This window comes from Leptodactylus fuscus, chromosome 1, assembly GCF_031893055.1.
Source record: "Leptodactylus fuscus isolate aLepFus1 chromosome 1, aLepFus1.hap2, whole genome shotgun sequence".
Lineage (NCBI taxonomy): Eukaryota > Metazoa > Chordata > Amphibia > Anura > Leptodactylidae > Leptodactylus > Leptodactylus fuscus.
Genome location: NC_134265.1, coordinates 212,393,891 through 212,417,844, shown reverse-complemented (window position 1 = coordinate 212,417,844; position 23,954 = coordinate 212,393,891). Strand labels below are relative to the sequence as shown.

The 23,954-nt window shown below is 44.7% G+C and overlaps 1 protein-coding gene across 1 annotated transcript in view; it reads right to left on the bottom strand.

The window, feature by feature from the left end:
* Nucleotides 1–23,954, bottom strand: part of ADGRL3 (adhesion G protein-coupled receptor L3) — an 877,296-nt gene that overhangs the window by 233,236 nt on the left and 620,106 nt on the right. The window contains exon 20 of the mRNA XM_075282777.1: nucleotides 19,659–19,750. Coding sequence (XP_075138878.1) covers nucleotides 19,659–19,750 — 92 coding nt within the window. The remainder of the gene's footprint in view (nucleotides 1–19,658; nucleotides 19,751–23,954) is intronic.

The following is a 23,954-nucleotide window of genomic DNA, read 5'->3' as shown; positions in this document are numbered from 1 at the left end:
GCCTTTTACCAGCATAATTTTAGGCCCTTTAAGTTAGTTCAGCCTTGCACCAGCAGAGTTTTTTGCGCTTGGGGTAAGTTGAGCCTTTAACCCTTTCACTGCCAAGGGTCTCTGGAAATTTTGCACCTCCAGTAGCCAGAGCAATTTTCACAGTTTTGAGATGGACAAATCAAACCTAAATTGCAACATTAAAAAATCATCCAACCCCCTCATACCTATATATTTTCTTAAAGTAGACACCTGCAGCATTGTCAAAATGCCACTTGGTACTGTATACGAACAGGCACCTTCATGTAATTTTGTTTTAAAGTGAATGTTTTATGCAAATAAATGTATATTAGTTGCTAAAAGCGGAAACCAAGCATAAAATTAATTGCACCAAACCTCCTAAAAGTAAGAGTTCATCATGTGCAGAGTTCATACATATCACTATGGCCTACACCCGCATGCACGAGTCTTCAGAAAATCACCAGAACTGGAAGGAACAAAAATCTGCTTTGAAGCTGGAAATGTTAAAAATGTATCATCCTATAAAATGTAGGGATTACACACCATGAAAAGTAAGTGAACCCCTAAACCCTATTTATTTTTTTGAAATTAGAAAACCTGAAGATTACAAATGTCTTAATGGGTCATCAATAGCCGCATCTACATTCACGCAAATTTGTGACAAACACAAATAATTTTTTGAAAAAATGCGCTAAAACACATATTTGCTCTATATAGATATAGATATAGATATATATACTATATGTACCGCAAACATCAACTACAACGGGAGTTCAGACTCCCAAAAACCCTAATACAGAAGATAGGCAGGATTTTGCTGTTATTCACTAATCTATGCTCAACCTTGCAAACTGTGACTGTGATACCAAAATTTAACTTTTTCCATATTATACCGTATATAAAAACACAATTTAATAGTTCATATATACAACCACCTTCATACAACATTGCGGCAAACAGAGATTGCAAGCAAAAATTGCACAAAAATTTAAATTTGCCACTAAAGTGTGGCTCAAACAATCCTTTTCTGCAAACAAAATGTACTGTCCAAAAAACTGCAAGATATGAGGAGTTCATACATACCTCACATGTATATATTTACAGGGGCGGATGATAAAGAAAATCCAAAATCGCAGAAATACGCCACCCCATTTTGTGCATGCAAATTAAATAGGACTTTACATAAAAATTTTATTTTCCATCCCCCTATAAAAATTTTAGCGACTTATACGTTCATCTCTAGTGATAATCATTATTACTATTATTTTAGTGTTTAACGGACATCACTAGAGACGTATTTTAGTGTAAAAAGCTCAGGTATAGACAGGACAGGGATTGGGTGAAATGTAAAATTTATTCATGACTTTGTGTATATGTAAGTGTTTGGTGCGACTTTATTTTGGCGCTGCGACCTGGAGGATGGTAAACGTCTGGGTCACAGCGCCAATAAACTTCCTGGTTATGTTTAGAAGGTATTACATAACTCGGGGGGGGGGGGGGAGGTTATACACCGAGGAAAGCTGGATTGAGTGTATATGGACTCCTCTCCCTGCAGTATAGCTCTGAAAAGAGCAGTTGTTGTTCTTCAGATTTCCTGCCTAGCAGAAGCTAATCCCTCTCTACCCCTCAGCAGATCTCTGTCCCTATCTCTCCAAGCCGCAAATGAGACGAACATGGCGGGCACTATTCTTATACATCCGAGGTCACCTGATTTCGGCAGCCAATGGTTTTTTCCTATTTTTTTTCAATGCCTACGTTGTCGTAGTTCCTGTCCCACCTTCCCTGCACAGTTATCGGTGCAAAAAAAAGCGCCAGGGAAGGTGGGAGGGGATACAAATTTTTACTGCGTCTGCCGCGTGGTATTCGATTGCAAACGAATATATCGAATAGCCTGATATTCGATCGAATACCTATTCGATCAAACGCTGTTCACTCATCTTTAGTTGTAATTCATCTGGAAATCTGGTACATCATTGCCAATTATGTTCTGTTTTCTCAATATGTTCACATTGATGTACATATACAAGTGTATCTTTTATGTGTATTATGTTTTTATTAACATAGATCTGACGAAGATCTTGGTACGTGGTTGTTCACAAAACCCTGAAACGCGTTATCCTTTAATGAACGAATCTATACTCATCAATTGTATTGTTGCATCTGAGGAGAGCACCACCCAATTTTTACTTCACTGTTCTACTGTTTTACTTCACAGTGTACACAGTCTTCTTCACCTACCGATACTCTACGGTCATCACCAGCCAGTCGGTCCACAGGTGACTGTAGCAACCCTCATATTTATATACTACCATCATTTGTGCCTTTTTTTTTTAATGTAGATTGTGAGCCCCACATAGATCTCACGATGTACATTTTTTCCCTATCAGTATGTCTTTCTTGGGATTTGGAATGAAAATCCATGCAAACACGGAGAGAACATACAAACTCCTTGCAGATGGTTTTTTGCCCTTGGCGGGATTTGAACACCAGGACTCCAGTGCTGCAAGGCTGCAGTGCTAACCACTGAGCCATCGTATGGCCCCTTGTGCCTTTTTTTTATGCTGTAATGCTGCTCTCACCACTTTCACATTTTGGCAAGAAAAGGCCTAAATGAAGAAGCTTTTACGCTGTATTTATGACTTGTGTGGAGCAGATGCCATTTTTCAATTTTTCTTTTTGACTTCCCGCCGTCCAAAACCCATAACTTTCTTATTTCTGTTCACAGTGCCATATGAGGGCTTAACTTTCACTGTGCAAACAAAATTACATGTCACCTATGTTCTATATTTCAGTACAATTTAGGGATACCAAATTTATATAGTTTGATTTACATTTTAAATATCTAAAACTTTGCAAAAAAAATTTTTCCTAAAAGTTGTCATATTCTGACACCTGTAACTTTTTTATATTCCCGAATAAAGGCATACATATGGTGTCATTAATGTAATGCATTACAATTAGAGATGAGCGAACACTAAAATGTCCGAGGTTCGAAATCCGATTCAAACAGCCGCACACTGTTCGACTGTTCGAATGAATTTCGAACCCCATTATAGTCTATGGGGGGAAATGCTCGTTTCAGGAGAAGACTTCAGAAAGGTAAGAGAAGAACCAGCGTTGATTGGCAGAATGTATAGCATTCTGCCAATCAACGCTGGTTCTGCATCGAGCCTTAAACTTCGAACAGCTAGTAGTGTTCGATCGAGTACGAGTATTTTGAATACCGTAGTATTCGATCGAACACCTACTCGATCGAACACTACTCGCTCATCTCTAATTACAATGCATTGCAGAATATTGGCATTTGTATGGTAGACAATCCATGGCGTAGGAAAATGTAATAGTGAAGCTCTTACCACCTTGGAACGAAATGAATTCCTCATGCTGACATGAACATGATGAAGAGGCTGCACGGAGAGGAGCCCCGGACTGCAACTACAGAGCCAATATGACTAAAGGAAGCATGTTTTATTCCCGAAACGCGTAAGCTTTTCTTCCTTGTTTTTATCATGACTGGATTCCATGTACATGTCATTTTTTATCTTAGCTTTGGATTAAAAGTTATATTTTAAAACTACACGCTGGAGTGAATATTTCAGACAATCCATGAAGCCTTCAATAACTCCCACCTGTCATAGCAAAAGGAGGCCGGCCCCGGCAACACTGTACCTCAGTCAGATTTTATAGGGTATGTTCACACAGAGTATTTTGCAGGCGAATTTTGACACGGAATTCGCCTCAAAATCTGCCTGCAAAAACGTCTCCCATTCATTTCAATGGGAGTCACTCACTTTTTTTTCCCGCTAGTCCCGCTAGTCACTCACTTTTTTTTCAGCTAGTGGGAAAAAGAAGAGGCATGCCTTATCTTTACACGGATTCTGTGGATGATTCAGCCGCTGCATCAGCGGCTCGAGACTCCCTCCTGATAAAGCCCATTCATTTGGGCCTAATCAGAAGCGGGATACCGCGACGGGATGCTGAATGCAATGCGGAAAAGTCACACAGTGGAAAAGGTTTCTGCTGTGTGAACAAACCCATAGAGGAGTCAGGGACCTTAATGCCTGTGATCAACGTAGACACTGACCGCAGGAATTAGCATCGGGTCTCTGCTGTGTAATATAATAAGAAAATTATAAGGTGTATTTGAAAGTATATATTGGAGTTCCAAATTGAAATTTAGTTTCTTTAGCTGATCACTAGTCCTTTTGTATACAGCATCTTCCTTGCCCCTCCCCTCTTTGTATATGGCTCTGTGTCACTGCACATGGTCACAAGTTGTCAGACAATATATACAGTACATGAGTTTCTTTGAACAGGATAATATATTTATTCCTTTATCTGAATAAAACACGCTCTTTCCACAAGGCACCATTCATAATGAAAAATTCCTTTCTTCTACTAAGACGTTCATGCATTTGATAATAGTCATTGAAGAACAGAAACAGAGGCATAGCTAGTGATCGGGCAGCTCCCCTGGGCCCATTGACTCTGTGGGGCCCACCCCTGGGCCGCCATTCATGCCGCAAGCCACTTTAGGCCTGTGGTTTACAAGACACCAAGAGTAGACAAAACACGTTTGCTCTCAGGCACAAGTCAGAACGCAGACATCCTATGCTTGGCCCATGCGCATGGAGAAGAAGAGGCCGATGCGGCTTCTTTCAGCAACGGCTCACAGCAATGCTGCAAAGAAAAGTGCTGCAGGAAAAAGTGCGGCGGAAACAAACAGGTTTTCCTGCAGTGTTTTTCACAGAAAGTCTGTAGAGGTTTCCTCTGCAGACTTTCTGCTTCCATTATGCCTATTGGGAAACCGCTAGCATTTCCGTAGGTATAATTGACATAATATGAATTCTAAAACCGCAACAGTTTTGGAAATCGCAGCATGTCCACTCCACTTCTTTTTCTGCAATGTGTGGATGGAATTTGCTAAAATCCCATCCACTTTGCAGGAATTGTTAAATGCTGCATTTTTTCTGCAGCATTTACACCATGGCCACACCACGGCATTTATACCACATGAGGCCCAGCCTCAGGCTAAGGCCCCATGTTGCGGAAATGCAGCTTTTTTTGTTGCAGTTTTTTTAGTCAAAGCCAAGAGTGGTCACAAATGGTATTGGAAATATATAGAAAGCTCTTATACTTCTAACTTCTGCTCAATCTAGTTCTGGCTTTGGCTCAAAAAATTGCAACAAAATATGCAACAAAAAAGCTGTGTTTCCACAATGTAGAGCCCCAGCCTTAAGGAGTTTTCCAGCTCATTTTCATAGATGATCTCTCCTCTGAATAGATCATCAATAAGAGAGAAGTGATTCCCTACTGATCAGCTGTATGAAGAAGCCATGGCATCTGTTTTTATCACACGCTGTCTGTTTATAGTGACCGCAATGTAATTCCAGCCTTATAACATAGACATGTATAGGACAAGGCTGTAGTTACATTACATGGTCAAAGAACAGAGAAGCGGTCACAGTGCTTACCCAAGTACCACAGTCCATTCAAGCAGCAGATCCTGTGGGTCTCGAGAACTGAAACCCCAATTTTTTTTAATTTTAACTTTTTAATTAGGAAACACCTGGGAGCAGTGGCGTAACTAGGAATGGCGGGGCCCTGTGTTGAACTTATGACATGCCCCCCCCCGGCTGACGCTGAAAACTCTGACCGACTTCCTCCCCACCCACCCCCACACCCGCATTCCTGGGCACTCTATTATTCCCCATAGTAGTCCCCCCATGGGGTCCCTGCACACAGTATTACACTCCATAGTGGCCCCTGCACATACTATTATGCCTCATAGTGGCGCCTGCAGATACTAGTGGCCCCTGCACTTAATATTATGCTCCATTAGAGATGAGCGAACACTAAAATGTTCGAGGTTCGAAATTCGATTCGAACAGCCGCTCAATGTTCGTGTGTTCGAAAGGGTTTCGAACCCCATTATAGTCTATGGGGAACAGATACTCGTTAAGGGGGAAACCCAAATCCGTGTCTGGAGGGTCACCAAGTCCACTATGACACCCCAGGAAATGATGCCAACACCTCTGGAATGACACTGGGACAGCAGGGGAAGCATGTCTGGGGGTATCTAACACACCAAAGACCCTCTATTACCCCAACATCACAGCCTAACAACTACACACTTTACACACTCAATACCACCTCTCTGACAGTAGGAAAACACCTTGAAACATGTGTATTTGGCACTTGCAGTGAGGAGAGCTTGTCACCAGCAGTGAATTTGGCCCTTGTAGTAAGTTGAGGTTGGCACCAACATTTGTTTTGAAAATCAGGGTGGATTGAGCCTCTAACCAGCAGAGTTTGGGCAAATTCATGGTGGAGGGAGCCTCTAAAAACCCCAGTTTGGACCAATTCATGGTGGAGGGAGCCTCTAAACAGCCCAGTTTGGGCAAATTCATGGTGGAGGGAGCCTCTAAAAACCCCAGTTTGGACCAATTCATGGTGGAGGGAGCCTCTAAACAGCCCAGTTTGGACCAATTCATGGTGGAGGGAGCCTCTAAAAACCCCAGTTTGGACCAATTCATGGTGGAGGGAGCCTCTAAGCAGCCCAGTTTGGACCAATTCATGGTGGAGGGAGCCTCTAAAAACCCCCGTTTGGACCAATTCATGGTGGAGGGAGCCTCTAAACAACCCAGTTTGGGCAAATTCATGGTGGAGGGAGCCTCTAAAAACCCCAGTTTGGGCAAATTCATGGTGGAGGGAACCTCTAAAAACCCCCAGTTTGGACCAATTCATGGTGGAGGGAGCCTCTAAAAACCCCAGTTTGGACCAATTCATGGTGGAGGGAGCCTCTAAACAGCCCAGTTTGGGCAAATTCATGGTGGAGGGAGCCTCTAAAAACCCCAGTTTGGACCAATTCATGGTGGAGGGAGCCTCTAAAAACCCCAGTTTGGACCAATTCATGATGGAGGGAGCCTCTAAACAGCCCAGTTTGGGCAAATTCATGGTGGAGGGAGCCTCTAAAAACCCCCAGTTTGGACCAATTCATGGTGGAGGGAGCCTCTAAAAACCCCAGTTTGGACCAATTCATGGTGGAGGGAGCCTCTAAACAGCTCAGTTTGGGCAAATTCATGGTGGAGGGAGCCTCTAAAAACCCCAGTTTGGACCAATTCATGGTGGAGGGAGCCTCTAAACAGCTCAGTTTGGGCAAATTCATGGTGGAGGGAGCCTCTAAACAGCCCAGTTTGGGCAAATTCATGGTGGAGGGAGCCTCTAAAAACCCCAGTTTGGACCAATTCATGGTGGAGGGAGCCTCTAAACAGCCCAGTTTGGACCAATTCATGGTGGAGGGAGCCTCTAAACAGCCCAGTTTGGGCAAATTCATGGTGGAGGGAGCCTCTAAAAACCCCAGTTTGGACCAATTCATGGTGGAGGGAGCCTCTAAAAACCCCAGTTTGGACCAATTCATGGTGGAGGGAGCCTATAAACAGCCCAGTTTGGACCAATTCATGGTGGAGGGAGCCTCTAAAAACCCCAGTTTGGACCAATTCATGGTGGAGGGAGCCTCTAAACAGCCCAGTTTGGGCAAATTCATGGTGGAGGGAGCCTCGAAACAGCCCAGTTTGGGCAAATTCATGGTGGAGGGAGCCTCTAAAAACCCCCAGTTTGGACCAATTCATGGTGGAGGGAGCCTCTAAAAACCCCAGTTTGGACCAATTCATGGTGGAGGGAGCCTCTAAACAGCCCAGTTTGGGCAAATTCATGGTGGAGGGAGCCTCTAAACAGCCCAGTTTGGGCAAATTCATGGTGGAGGGAGCCTCTAAAAACCCCCAGTTTGGACCAATTCATGGTGGAGGGAGCCTCTAAAAACCCCAGTTTGGACCAATTCATGGTGGAGGGAGCCTCTAAACAGCTCAGTTTGGGCAAATTCATGGTGGAGGGAGCCTCTAAACAGCCCAGTTTGGGCAAATTCATGGTGGAGGGAGCCTCTAAAAACCCCAGTTTGGACCAATTCATGGTGGAGGGAGCCTCTAAACAGCCCAGTTTGGGCAAATTCATGGTGGAGGGAGCCTCGAAACAGCCCAGTTTGGGCAAATTCATGGTGGAGGGAGCCTCTAGCCAGCCCAGTTTGGACCAATTCATGGTGGAGGGAGCCTCTAAAAACCCCAGTTTGGACCAATTCATGGTGGAGGGAGCCTCTAAAAACCCCAGTTTGGACCAATTCATGGTGGAGGGAGCCTCTAAACAGCCCAGTTTGGACCAATTCATGGTGGAGGGAGCCTCTAAAAACCCCAGTTTGGACCAATTCATGGTGGAGGGAGCCTCTAAACAGCCCAGTTTGGACCAATTCATGGTGGAGGGAGCCTCTAACCAGCAGAGTTGGTGGAAATCAGGGTGGAGGGAGCCTCTAACCAGCAGAGTTGGTGGAAATCAGGGTGGAGGGAGCCTAGTATTAGCAGAATTGTGCAACGCTTATGGTGGATGAGTATGAGGATGCGGAGGAATTGGAGAGGTTGAGTGCAGACATGGAGTTTCATGTTGGGGTGCTTTACACAGGTGGGCCCAAAAATGAAGGCTCTATCCAGTGGTGGTTCATTTTTATCAAAGTGAGCCGTTCGGCACTCTCAGCTGACAGACGGGTGCGCTTGTCAGTGATGATGCCACCGGCTGCACTGAACACCCTCTCAGATAGGACGCTGGCGGCAGGACAGGACAGCACCTCCAAGGCATATAGGGCAAGTTCAAGCCACAGGTCCAACTTCGACACCCAATACGTGTAGGGCGCAGAGGGGTCGGAGAGGACAGGGCTGTGGTCGGAAAGGTATTCCCGCAACATGCGCCTATACTTCTCACGCCTGGTGACACTAGGACCCTCCGTGGCGGCACTTTGGCGAGGGGGTGCCATCAAGGTGTCCCAGACCTTAGACAGTGTGCCCCTCGTTTGTGTGGACCGGTGAGAACTTGGTTGCCTACTGGAGGAACTGCCCTCCCTGCCGCCAACATCACATGCTGGAAACATCTCCATCATATTCTGCACCAATTGCCTGTGGCAAGCATTGATGCGATTGGCCCTCCCCTCTACCGGAATAAAAGACGAGATGTTGTTTTTATACTGGGGGTCAAGGATAGCAAAGATCCAGTACTGGTTGTCCTCCATGATTTTGACAATATGCTTGTCGGTTGTAAAGCACCCCAACATGAACTCAGCCATGTCTGCCACAGTGTTAGTTGGCATGACTCCTCTGGCCCCACCGGAAAGTTCAATCTCCATTTCCTCCTCATCCTCCATGTCTACCCATCCGCGCTGCAACAATGGGACGATTCGAAGTTGCCCGGAAGCCTCCTGTATCACCATCACATCATCGGACAACTCTTCTTCCTCCTCCCCCTCCTTCATTAAACGCAGTGAAGCGGACAGATGTGTGGACCTACTCTCCAGCTGTGACGGATCGGATGCTATCCCTAACTCCTCTGTGTGATCTGAGTTATCCCTGATGTCAATCAGGGATTCTCTCAGAACACACAAGAGAGGGATTGTAAGGCTCACCATCGCATCCTCAGAGCTCACCCTCCTTGTGGACTCCTCAAAGACCCGTAGGATGTCACAAAGGTCTCTCATCCATGGCCACTCATGGATGTGAAACTGAGGCAGCTGACTTTGTGGCATCCTAGGGTTTTGTAGCTGGTATTCCATCAAAGGTCTCTGCTGCTCAACCACTCTATTCAACATCTGAAACGTTGAGTTCCAGCGTGTGGGGACGTCGCACAAAAGCCGGTGTTGTGGCACATGCAGGCGTTGCTGGAGAGATTTTAAGCTAGCAGCGGCTACTGTCGACTTGCGAAAGTGGGCGCACATGCACCGCACTTTCACCAGTAGCTCTGGAACATTGGGGTAGCTCTTTAGGAAACGTTGCACCACTAGGTTGAAGACGTGGGCCAGGCATGGAACATGTTGGAGTCCGGCAAGCTCCAGAGCTGCTACCAGGTTCCGGCCGTTATCACAAACGACCATGCCTGGGCCCAGGTGCAGCGGCTCAAACCATATTGCCGTCTCATCGAGGAGGGCATCCCTCACCTCGGAGGCAGTGTGCTGTCTGTCCCCCAAGCTGATCAGCTTCAGCACAGCCTGCTGACGTCTACCAACGCCAGTGCTGCAACGTTTCCAACTCGTAGCTGGGGTCAATCTAACAGCGGAGGAGGAGGCGGTGGCGGAGGAGGAGGCGGTAGATGAGGAGGAGGAGGGGGGTGTTCTTCTCGTGTCCCTGCCAGGAATGTTAGGCGGGGAGACGAGGTACACCGGGCCAGTTTGGGAAGCAGTCCCAGCCTCAACTACATTCACCCAGTGTGCCGTCAGTGAAATGTAGCGTCCCTGTCCGCATGCACTTGTCCATGCGTCGGTGGTCAAGTGGACCTTTGTGCAAAGCGCGGAACTAAGGGCCCGCCTGATGTTGAGTGACACGTGCTGGTGCAAGGCGGGGACGGCACACCGGGAGAAGTAGTGACGGCTAGGGACGGCATAGCGAGGTGCCGCAGTTGCCATCAGGTCCAGGAAGGCGGGAGTTTCAACAAGCCGGAACGCCAACATCTCCTGGGCCAGCAGTTTAGCGATGTTGGCGTTCAAGGCTTGCGCGTGTGGGTGGTTAGCAGTGTATTTCTGCCGCCGCTCCAATGTCTGAGAGATGGTGGGTTGTTGTAAAGAAGCGCCTGATGGTGCCTTTGATGGTGCAGGAGAAGGAGATAAGACAGGAACAGGGGAGGATGAGGGAGAAGTCAACAAAGTGGCGGAGGCAGATGAAGTGGTGTCCTGGCTCGTCCTCTGGAGTGCATCGCCAGCACAGTCAGCAGTGGCAGTGGCAGAGGCAGAGGCAGTGGCAGAGGCAGTGGCAGTGGCGTGAACGGCAGGCGGCCTTTGTCCTGCCGTTGCTGCCTGCCACTGATTCCAGTGCTTGGATTCCAAATGACGGCGCATTGAAGTGGTGGACAGGTTGCTCTTCTCAGAGCCCCTAATCAATTTCGAGAGGCAAATTGTGCAGACAACACTATATCTGTCCTCGGCGCATTCCTTGAAAAAACTCCACACCTTCGAGAAACGTGCCCTCGAGGTGGGAGTTTTTCGGGGCTGGGTACGAACTGGAACATCTTGGGAGATTCCGGGTGTGGCCTGGCTTCGCCTAAGCTGCTGACCTCTGCTTCTGCCTCTAGCTACCCTTTTTGGTGCTGCACCTGCCTCAACATCCACACTACTTTCCCCGCTTGACATCCCCCCTGTCCAGGTCGGGTCAGTGTCCTCATCATCCACCACTTCCTCTTCCAACTCCTGTCTCATCTCCTCCTCCCGCACAATGCGCCGGTCAACTGGATGCCCTGACGGCAACTGCGTCACATCATCGTCGATGAGGGTGGGTTGCTGGTCATCCACCACCAAATCGAACGGAGATGGAGGAGACTCTAGTGTTTGAGCATCTGGACACAGATGCTCCTCTGTTAGGTTCGTGGAATCGTGACGTGGAGAGGCAGGTTGAGGGACAATGAAAGGAGCGGAGAACAGCTCTGGGGAGCAGGGACAGTTGGGGTTATTGTTCTGTGAAGCTTGGGAATTTTGGGAGGAAGGAGGACAAGACTGTTGGGTAATAGGAGGAGAGGAGGCAGAGTCTGACTGGCTGCTGGACAATGTGCTGTAAGCGTTCTCTGACAGCCATTGCAAGACCTGTTCCTGGTTCTCGGGCCTACTAAGGTTTGTACCCTGCAGTTTAGTTAATGTGGCAAGCAACCCTGGCACTGTGGAGTGGCGCAATGCTTGCTGCCCCACAGGAGTAGGCACGGGACGCCCTGTGGCTTCACTGCTACCTTGCTCCCCAGAACCATTCCCCCGACTTCGCCCACGGCCTCGTCCACGTCCCTTTCCGGGAGCCTTGCGCATTTTGAATTCCCAGTTAGAAATTGGCACTATATACCAGTAGCAAAAATTGTGGGTGCACGTAACCCCAATATATTCTTTGAATTCCCAGTCAGACAATGGCACTATATACCAGTAGCAAGAAATGAGGGTATTTATAACCCCAATATATTCTTTGAATTCCCAGTCAGACAATGGCACTATATACCAGTAGCAAGAAATGAGGGTATTTATAACCCCAATATATTCTTTGAATTACCAGTCAGAAACTGGCACTATATGGCAGTAGCAAGAAATGAGGGTATTTGTAACCCCAATATATTCTTTGAATTCCCAGTCAGACAATGGCACTATATACCAGTAGCAAAAATTGTGGGTGCACGTAACCCCAATATATTCTTTGAATTACCAGTCAGAAACTGGCACTATATGGCAGTAGCAAGAAATGAGGGTATTTTTAACCCCAATATATTCTTTGAATTTCCAGTCAGACAATGGCACTATATACCAGTAGCAAGAAATGAGGGTATTTATAACCCCAATATATTCTTTGAATTCCCAGTCAGACAATGGCACTATATACCAGTAGCAAGAAATGAGGGTATTTGTAACCCCAATATATTCTTTGAATTCCCAGTCAGACAATGGCACTATATACCAGTAGCAAAAATTGTGGGTGCACGTAACCCCAATATATTCTTTGAATTACCAGTCAGAAACTGGCACTATATGGCAGTAGCAAGAAATGAGGGTATTTGTAACCCCAATATATTCTTTGAATTCACAGTCAGACAATGGCACTATATACCAGTAGCAAGAAATGAGGGTATTTATAACCCCAATATATTCTTTGAATTCCCAGTCAGACAATGGCACTATATACCAGTAGCAAAAATTGTGGGTGCACGTAACCCCAATATATTCTTTGAATTCCCAGTCAGACAATGGCACTATATACCAGTAGCAAAAATTGTGGGTGCACGTAACCCCAATATATTCTTTGAATTACCAGTCAGAAACTGGCACTATATGGCAGTAGCAAGAAATGAGGGTATTTGTAACCCCAATATATTCTTTGAATTCCCAGTCAGACAATGGCACTATATACCAGTAGCAAGAAATGAGGGTATTTATAACCCCAATATATTCTTTGAATTCCCAGTCAGACAATGGCACTATATACCAGTAGCAAAAAATTGTGGGTGCACGTAACCCCAATATATTCTTTGAATTCCCAGTCAGACAATGGCACTATATACCAGTAGCAAAAATTGTGGGTGCACGTAACCCCAATATATTCTTTGAATTACCAGTCAGAAACTGGCACTATATGGCAGTAGCAAGAAATGAGGGTATTTTTAACCCCAATATATTCTTTGAATTTCCAGTCAGACAATGGCACTATATACCAGTAGCAAGAAATGAGGGTATTTATAACCCCAATATATTCTTTGAATTCCCAGTCAGACAATGGCACTATATACCAGTAGCAAGAAATGAGGGTATTTGTAACCCCAATATATTCTTTGAATTCCCAGTCAGACAATGGCACTATATACCAGTAGCAAAAATTGTGGGTGCACGTAACCCCAATATATTCTTTGAATTACCAGTCAGAAACTGGCACTATATGGCAGTAGCAAGAAATGAGGGTATTTGAAACCCCAATATATTCTTTGAATTCACAGTCAGACAATGGCACTATATACCAGTAGCAAGAAATGAGGGTATTTATAACCCCAATATATTCTTTGAATTCCCAGTCAGACAATGGCACTATATACCAGTAGCAAAAATTGTGGGTGCACGTAACCCCAATATATTCTTTGAATTCCCAGTCAGACAATGGCACTATATACCAGTAGCAAAAATTGTGGGTGCACGTAACCCCAATATATTCTTTGAATTCCCAGTCAGAAACTGGCACTATATGGCAGTAGCAAGAAATGAGGGTATTTGTAACCCCAATATATTCTTTGAATTCCCAGTCAGACAATGGCACTATATACCAGTAGCAAGAAATGAGGGTATTTATAACCCCAATATATTCTTTGAATTACCAGTCAGACAATGGCACTATATACCAGTAGCAAGAAATGAGGGTATTTATAACCCCAATATATTCTTTGAATTACCAGTCAGAAACTGGCACTATATGGCAGTAGCAAGAAATGAGGGTATTTGTAACCCCAATATATTCTTTGAATTCACAGTCAGACAATGGCACTATATACCAGTAGCAAGAAATGAGGGTATTTGTAACCCCAATATATTCTTTGAATTCCCAGTCAGACAATGGCACTATATACCAGTAGCAAAAATTGTGGGTGCACGTAACCCCAATATATTCTTTGAATTCCCAGTCAGACAATGGCACTATATACCAGTAGCAAAAATTGTGGGTGCACGTAACCCCAATATATTCTTTGAATTCCCAGTGAGACAATGGCACTATATACCAGTAGCAAAAATTGTGGGTGCACGTAACCCCAATATATTCTTTGAATTCCCAGTCAGACAATGGCACTATATACCAGTAGCAAAAATAGTGGGTGTATATAGCCCCAATTCTATTGCTAGGGGACTTGCAGGGTATTTCTGAGGTGAAGGTGGGGGGGCACACCATTGGAACGGGGATTTGGGGTGTATATATGGGGTATACGGGAATACACTGTCAGTGTGTTCCATTCAGGATCCTGGGAAAGCTGGGTTGCGGCGATTGAGCCCGTCAGTGCCACGTTACACTGACAAGCTTCTCCCTGGAATTGAAGTTATATGTAAGCCCAATATATTCTTTGAATTCCCAGTCAGACAATGGCACTATATAGCAGTAGCAAAAATAGTGGGTGTATATAGCCCCAATTCTATTGCTAGGGGACTTGCAGGGTATTTCTGGGGTGAAGGTGGGGGGGCACACCGTTGGAACGGGTATCGGGGGTATATATCGGGTATACGGGAATACACTGTCAGTGTATTCCATTCAGGATCAGCGGAAAGCTGGGTTGCGGCGATTGAGCCCGTCAGTGCCACGTTACACTGACAAGCTTCTCCCTGGAATTTAGCTCTTATAAGAGCTGTTGTGGTTGTCTTCTCCTTCCTATCCTAGCCTGTCCCTGCCTACCCAGAATCTAACCCCTAGCTAACTGGACGGAAACCTCCGTCCCCGGTGAATTGCAAGCTCAGAATGACGCGAACCTGGGCGTCGCTGTTCTTTTAAATTAGAGGTCACATGTTTTCGGCAGCCAATGGGTTTTGCCTACTTTTTTCAACGTCACCGGTGTCGTAGTTCCTGTCCCACCTACCCTGCGCTGTTATTGGAGCAAAAAAGGCGCCAGGGAAGGTGGGAGGGGAATCGAGTAATGGCGCACTTTACCACGCGGTGTTCGATTCGATTCGAACATGCCGAACAGCCTAATATCCGATCGAACATGAGTTCGATAGAACACTGTTCGCTCATCTCTATGCTCCATAGTTGCCCCTATACACAGTATTTTTGCCCCATTGTGATCAGCCATGAACAATTATTATACTCTGGGGTCTTTTCAGGCCCCAGAGTATAATAATTGGAGACCGGGGGAGGGGGGCCAACATAAAAAACACTGTCACTTACCTATCTCCGGCTCCGCTGCACTCTTCAGTGGACATCACACAACTAGGCCCGAAGCCTGCCCGGAGAGGTAAGTAACAGTATTTTTTATGTTCCCTTACCTATCCCCGGCCTCCGATCATTATACTCTGGGGTCTGAAAAGATCCGTGAGTATAATAATAGTGTTTGTTGGGCCTGCGACGTCACTTACCGATCCCAGTCCCTGCCAGGATTGGTAAGTAAATAGGGCCTGTTACCGGCTGGAGTAACTGGAGATTATTAATATGGGGGGTAAAGGCGGTACACAAGGAAGTTATTAATTTAAAGATGCATTTAGGGGTATTATTCATTATGGGGGGTTATATTATATATTTTAGAATTGGGGAAGCATTAGAATGGGTGTGCAGTTGAGGACAATGTGGGTCAGGTGCCTGGAAAAGTAAAGAGTCAAAGATGTCTGTATTGCAAACTTTACAGAGATTGACAGAAGTAGCGGTGGTCCATATGGAAGAGAAATGGAATGGATATGTTAACGATTAGTCAGAGACGTCACCTGTAAGTCACTAAATGTAAATGTACTGTATACACCTAAACGTCTGCAGAGCCCTGTGTAGAGCCGATATATACCACTATACAGTCACGGTATAGTGATAATATTGGTATAAGTTGGGGGCCCAGTTGGTTATGTTCATTCCCCCCCCCCCCCCCCGTGCTCATCCCCTAGCTACAGTGTTGGCCAAAAGTATTGGCACCCCTGCAATTCTATCAGATAATACTCATTTTCTTCCAGAAAATGATTGCAAGCACAAACTCTTTGGTATTATTATCTTCATTTAATTTGTCTACAATGGAAAACCACAAAAAGAATTGTCAAAAAGCCAAATTGGATATAATTCTACACCAAACATAAACAAGGGGGTGGACAAAAGTATTGGCACTGTTGGAAAAATCATGTGATGCTTCTCTAATTTGTGCAATTAACAGCACCTGTTACTTACCTGAGGCACCTAACAGGTGGTGGCAATAACTAAATCACACTTGCAGTCAGTTGACTCAACCTCTGTCCTGTGCCCTTCTGTGTACCACATTGAGCATGGAGAAAAGAAAGAAGAGCAAAGAACTGCCTGAGGACTTGAGAAGCAAAATTGTGCGGATGGTGGATAAAGAACCTCAACTAACATCCAAACAAGTTCAAGCTGCAGTCCGAGGGTACAACAGTGTCAACCCGTACTATCCGTCGGTGTCTGAATGAAAAGGGACTGTATGGTAGGATACCCAGGAAGACCCACCCAGAGACATAAAAAAGCCAGGCTGGAGTTTGCCAAAACTTACCTGAGAAAGCCAAAAATGTTTTGGAAGAATGTTCTCTGGTCAGATGAGACAAAAGTAGAGCTTTTTGGGAAAAGGCATCAACATAGAGTTTATAGGAAAAAAAAGAGGCCTTCAAAGAAAAGAACACGGTCCCTACAGTCAAACATGGCGGAAGTTCCCTGATGTTTTGGGGTTGCTTTGCTGCCTCTGGCACTGGACTGCTTGACCGTGTGCATGGCATTATGAAGTCTGAAGACTACCAACAAATTTTGCAGCATAATGTAGGGCCTAGTGTGAGAAAGCTGGGTCTCCCTCAGAGGTCATGGGTCTTTCAGCAGGACAATGACCCAAAACACACTTCAAAAAGCACTAGAAAATGGTTTGAGAGAAAGCACTGGAGACTTCTAAAGTGGCCAGCAATGAGACCAGACCTAAATCCCATAGAACATCTGTGGAGAGATCTCAAAATGGCCGTTTGGAGAAGGCCCCCTTCACATCTCAGGGACCTGGAGCAGTTTGCCAAAGAAGAATGGTCTAACATTCCAGCAGAGCATTGTAAGAAACTCATTGATGGTTACCGGAAGCGGTTGTTCGCAGTTATTTTGTCTAAAGGTTGTGCTACCAAGTATTAGGTTGAGGGTGCCAATACTTTTGTCCGGTCCATTTTTGGAGTTTTGTGTAAAATGATCAATGATTTGACTTTTTTTTCATTCTCTTTTGTGTTTTTTAATTGCAAGCAAAATAAATGAAGATATTAATACCAAAGAGTTTGTGATTGCAATCATTTTCTGGATGAAACTGAGTACTATCTGACAGAATTGCAGGGGTGCCAATACTTTTGGCCAACACTGTACACCTCTGATTCTGTTGTTGTGGGGTTCTGCTTACCAAGTACAGTATATAATTGAAGTATACTAGTTGATGTTGGGGTCCCTCTCTCCACAAATTATCAACATGGCCTTATCAGATGTTCTCTTCAGCATAGCATGACCTCCTGCAAATTGTCTGTCCATGTTCTCCCATCTGAAGCATGGGACTAGCCCTTAAAGGGGCTCTGTCATTGAGAAAAGTAATTTGTAACTAATCACATACTTGCATAGCCTTTAGAAAGGCTATTTCACACGTAACTTTTGTATGTAAGTTGCCTCAGTAGTGTTTTAATAGGCCGTTTTTATTCATATGCTAATTAGCTTCTCCGTGCACAGGAAGTTGTCAGCCAGCTCTCCTCTACCTGCTGTGTGCTGTGTTTGAGAGCAAGGAGGAGGAGTCAGCAGCAGTATATACAGAAGTGCATGAAGAGACCTCTGGGGTGCACGGAGAAGCTAATTAGCATATAAATAAAAACAGACTTATTAAAAAACTACTGTGGTAATTTATATACAAAAGGTATGCGTGGAATAGCCTTTCTAAAGGCTATGCAAGTATGTGATTAGTTAAAAATTACTTTTTTCAATGATAGAGCCATCTCACACCCTGGGCAGCTGGGGTAACATCTGGTCAGTGAGTTACACCACAATGTAACTACTGTTTGCAAACTTCTGATATACTTCTGCAACTCAGTGAGGAATTTGGTACACCTCTTAGGAATCATTGTGTAATACAGCTTCCAGAAAGTCCCAGAACACTGACTGTACCACTTGCGCCAGTTAAAGCAACAAAAGCATGCATATGACGCATCATATTATGCAAGATATTGTATCATAACACAGTCAATGAATCACGCCATGCCAGGTTGTGGTGCACTAATACTATACTCTCGCTACACTCCCAGGTGCAGTCAGTACAGGAGTTTATACATCTCCTGTACAATGAACCAATTGTTGAAAGCATGTATACCTACCTACCACCTTATACTATGTCGCTCTGGGGATATCACCTCGAGGGATGCCACGAAGAGACTTCACAAGGTGAACATGAGCCCATCATGCACTCCAGGGACCAATCTGAGACTGACAACGCACCCGGATACAAGACACATATGCTTACAGCCTGCCTACTATCTTATCTCTTGCGCTCCTGTATAAGAACTGTAACTTCCTCAATAAACCTCAGTGCCGTGTGAACACCCTCAGTGTCTAGCTGCATGGTCTGAGATCGAAACTGAACTTTGTGTCAGAATCTTTCTTAGTGAGCGCGCACATGCATGACTGATTTGGAGCAGGTGACTGACCACTAGAAGTGACCCGTACATTGGCGGAAGTCACACTAGCCACCTAGCCACACTTCTAATATTTCAGGTTAACCAAGTTTAGGAACCTGAATGTTGTTTTGCATTTCAGTTTATGAAAATGTTCAATATAAATATTGAAGGGGTACTTTGTGGCAAGACTATATGGTTCCTTTTTCTAGTAGTAACCATTATTTTGTCCTGGAAACAACATATGTTCTTCACTTCTTGGAATTTAAATCCAGTATGAACTACTGCATGAACATTAGGAGGCATCCTGAATAGATTCAAAACCATACAGGATCCCTGAATAGCCTTCACATTCTGGACAGGAGAATTCATCAACCAATAACTTATTATTCCCCCTCCTAGATAATTTTGTGCTCTTCCAGCTGAAATTGAGCACATAGATTGTGAGCCCCATATAGGTATCACAATATATGTTTTTTTCCTATCAGTATGTCTTTTTAGAATGGGAAGAAATCCATGTAAACAAGAGGAGAACATACAAACTCATTGCAGATGTTCTCCTGGCGGGATTTGAACACAGGACTCCAGCGCTGCAAGACTGCAGTGCTAACCACTGTGCCACCGTATTTCCCCTGCCTTCAGCTCTATATGCAACCATAGGGTGCTGTTAAGCTTAGTGATAAGTGAATATAACCAGTCATGAATATTTTTTTTTTTTTTGTTTAAAAAAAGTACTTAAATAATAACTGACTAAGATGAAGCTTACCTGATATTATCAAGGCAACCAGTGTCAGGTTTCATTATAGCAGTATGATGAAACATTTTAAAAAGGGCAATTCCAAGAAAAATTACATTCAGCTGAAAAATATCAAGAAATATTCACAAAGTTAATACAAAAATGTCCAAAGATAGAATAAAGACAATATTATGCTGACACAGCTTGAAATAGGATAGGATATTTTACACTGAGAAATTTTGTATTGCTGCAGATGAATATTGGGAAGAATATGCATATGTGTTTCCATGGATGTAAATAGGGAAGCACTGCCTCTGTATACTGCCTTCTATTGGAAGCAACTCCCTTGAACATCATGCCCAACTTTCCAACAAGCCTTTAATTGTAATGATGGGGGATTTTGCCAAGTCTAGGGAGAACTGACTTGGCAGAGATGAGAGACTTCTAGAACAGATTAAGGAGATATTATCATCATCATTGCAATTAAAGGCTTGTTGAAAAGTCGGGCATGATGTTCAAGGGAGCTGCTTCCAATAGAGGGCAACATACTGAGGCAGTGTTTCCCTATTTACATCCTGGGAAAGACATTTGCATATTCTTCCCACAATCCCCCACAGTGGAGCGAAAATGGCTTTATAAGACTCCACACACCTACATGGTGCTCTCTCCCTACAGATGAATATTAATGAATAATTTCTAAAGGATAATGTTGTACACTGTAACTGATATAATCACACATCTGTCAGCAGAATCATGTTGTCCAAGCCACCAATCTCTTTCTGACCCTGAAGTATAATAAGTGGAGGCCCAAGAGAAGTGCAGTAAACTATAAAAAACAAACAAACTGTGCTGTAAACTATAAAAAACAAACAAACTGTGATACTCCACCTTCTTCCACCTCCAATCTCTAGAAGTGATTGTTACAGTTGTGCTAATAAGTTTACATACACTGGCAGATTTTTTGGGTTTTGGCCTTTTTTCAGAGAATATGAATGATAATCTATAAAGGAAGAGATATAGAGACAGAAAGTGAGGAGAGATGTGGTGTGGTGACAGTAGTGTTACTGTGGTTGGACTCTTCAGGGCCTTCTTGAAGCCTGTGATTGTGGGGGTCAGTCTTATGTGTCTTTGTAAGGAGTTCCAGAGTATGGGGGATGCATCGGACAAATCTTGGTTGTGTGAGGAGCGGATGAGAGTAGAGTGGAGTAGGAGGTCTTTAGAGGATCTGAGGTTGCGTGTGGGCAGTTCACATAAAAGTTCACATACCCTAGTGATAACATGCCCAGAAGTTGACACAGTTGTCCACAGATCTACGGGAAAAGGTAGTTAAACTGTATAAAACAGGAAAGGGATACAAAAAGATATCCAAGTATTTGATAATGCTAGTCTGAAGTTCAAACTGTGGAACCTCAGGGGCTCTGCAAAGACCAATCCACAGTCAGGTAGATCAACCTCATTTTCGGCCACAACTGCCCGGAAAATTGTTTGGGATGAAAAGAAAAACCCACACTTAACATCAGTTGAAATACAGGACTCTCTGAAGATGTGGCTGTTTCAAGATGTACAATAAGGAGGCACTTGAAGAAAAATGGGCTGCATGGCTGAGTTGCCAGAAGCCATTACTGCGCAAATGCCACAAAGAATCTCGCATCCAATACACCAAACAGCACAGAGACAAGCCTCAAAAGCTCTGGAACAAGGTAATTTGGAGTGATAAGACAAAAATTTAACTTTTTGGCCACAACCATAAACATTAAATTGGGAGAGGTGTCAACAAGGCCTATGATGAAAGAAACACTATTCCTACTATAAATCACGAAGGTGGATCACTGATGATGTGGGGATGTGCGAACTTCAAAGGCACAGGTAAAACTGTGGGGTAGTTTAATATAACTTTACCGATGCCTGAATAGCCTTTTTAAAGGCTATTCACGCATATGTGGGGCTCTATCAGCATAATTTTGCTGATAGAGCCCCTTTAGAGTTTTATGGCCAGATTTGTGTATATTGTTTGGCTGTAACAAATGGATCTCCCTAGCAATTGTTTTAATTTCCCCCACCACAAAACACTTCACCCACCACTACAGCCTTTCCCCTCTCTGGCCTATCTACCATTGAAATGTCTGTCTGTCCCTCTCTTCTTATTCCTGTTTTAAATGCTGGGAACCTAGTTAAGGAGCCTCCAACTACCATTTATCCTGTCTTTGGTACCTACATGAACCATGACAGTTCCACTCCTATCTGTATTCACCCTGCTCTTAACTGGGATCTCCTGATGTCCCTCCAGCTCTGCAACACGCAGCCACTTAATAAAGCAAGCCCGAACATTGATGAAACATGGTGAGTCCTTGGCTTCTAAATAAAGCACGTACTTTCCTCAATTAGGTGCAAAGCAAAGATAGGCTAAAGCCCCATGTTGTGGAAAGCAACTTTTTTTGTTGCAGATTTTGTTGCCGGTTTTTGAGCCAAAGCCAGGAGTGGATTGAGAAGAAAGTAGAAGTACACTGTCTACCAATAAGTATTTGGACACCCATGCAAATGAAGATTTCTGCGGTCGTGATGTACGTCATGCCTTCTGCTGTTTAAATAGGAAGCAACATTGGCATTAGTAACATGCAAGATGCCATGAAGTGCAGAATTGTCCAATTTCGAGAAAGGGGGAATTGTCGGGTACCACAGAAATAGTTGATCCTTAAGGGACATAGAAAGCGAACTGAATTACCCAAAATCAACAGTGGCCAGATTACGAAGTGGAAGGTGAATGGTGATTGTCGGAATGTGGCCCGAGTTGGCAGACCCGGGAAACTGGGAGATAGAGACCAACGGGTGTTGGCCAGAGAGGTTTGGAAGAACCGCACACCCAACCGAATTTCAAAAAGCATCCAGGAAAATTGTGTTGATCAATATCATCCATAAGGAAGCACATTTGCTGGGTTCTACCAACTATTGAATATGAACAAGTGATTATGAAGATAATCTTGTTTCCCTTAGTCCTAACAGCGACACAACTGGGGTATTTTCTGCCCCTGTGTGCTGGTAGGACAGGCGGATTTTTAATTAGCCAGTATCAATTTCACATGGCTCGAATCCCTTAAAAGGACACAGCTTCCTCCCCCATAACGTGTACATACCAGAGTAATATAGGGAAACATCAGGGGTGAACCTGCTCCTTTCGCCGCCCGAGCGAAGTACAGAAAGCTGCCCCCGCCGGGAGGAGGGGGGGGGGGGGGGGGAACGGGGGCGTGGCTTAGCGGAGGGGGCGTGGCACCTCGAAAGGGGGCGGGGCTTAGCGACGTTCGCCGGCAGAGAGCAGGCCCGGAGACTGCCTGCGCTCTGCCTGAGCGTGAGGGGAGGCTGCTGGAGCAGCGCTGCTCCAGTGGCCTCCCCAAACCACCGCTCCGTGCTAAGCCAGTCCAGGACAACTTGTCCTGGACTGGCTTAGGTTAGCAAAAATGCCGCCCTCCCTGAGGCCCTGGCATAGTGCCGCCTGAAGCGCTCGCTTCAGGTCACCTCATGGGAGGTGCGGCACTGGGTAACATATACAATTAGACATGACTGAATAGTAAAATGTTCGAAGTTCGATTTGAGTAGCCACTCAATACTTGACTGTTCGATCGAACATTGAACCCCATTATAGTCTATGGGGAAAAATACTTGTTTAGGGGGAAACCAATGTTCGACTCAGGAGGGTCACCAAGTCCACTATGACACCTCAGCAAATGATGCCAACACCTCTGGAATGCAACTGGGACAGCAGGGTAAGCATGCCTGGGGGCATCTAACAAGCCCAAGTCACAGTTTTACCTCAACATCACAGCCTATCAACTACACACTTTCTGCACTCAAAAAAAAACACTATGAAAGTGGAAAAATACCTGGAAACCTTTTTTCCTCCCCAATTGGATGGACAGAAACCCAAATTTTACTCTAATGAAATCTTAACAAGTACCCCTTTAAATCATGTTACCCATGACAACCACAGATGGAATAGGCAATGAGAAATCCAACAGTACCCACCCTTAACTGTCATTGTGGATGTGTGTGATGTGGTAAGACCTTCCAAAATTCACTTTCCTGGTCCTTAATGTAAGCCCTTCCAAATTAAGTAAGAGGCCCATAAGCTGAGTTACCAGCAGAGATTCAGGCCCTTTAGGTGACTTCAGCCTCTTATCAACAGAGATTGAGGCCCTTTAACTTAGTTGAGCCTTGCACCAGCAGTGTTCTGGCCCTTGGAGTGAGTTGAGCCTCTAACCAGCAGAGTTTGGGGAATTGTGCAATGCAGATTAAACTACCCCCCCACCCCCGTTTTAAAATAGAACCCTAAAA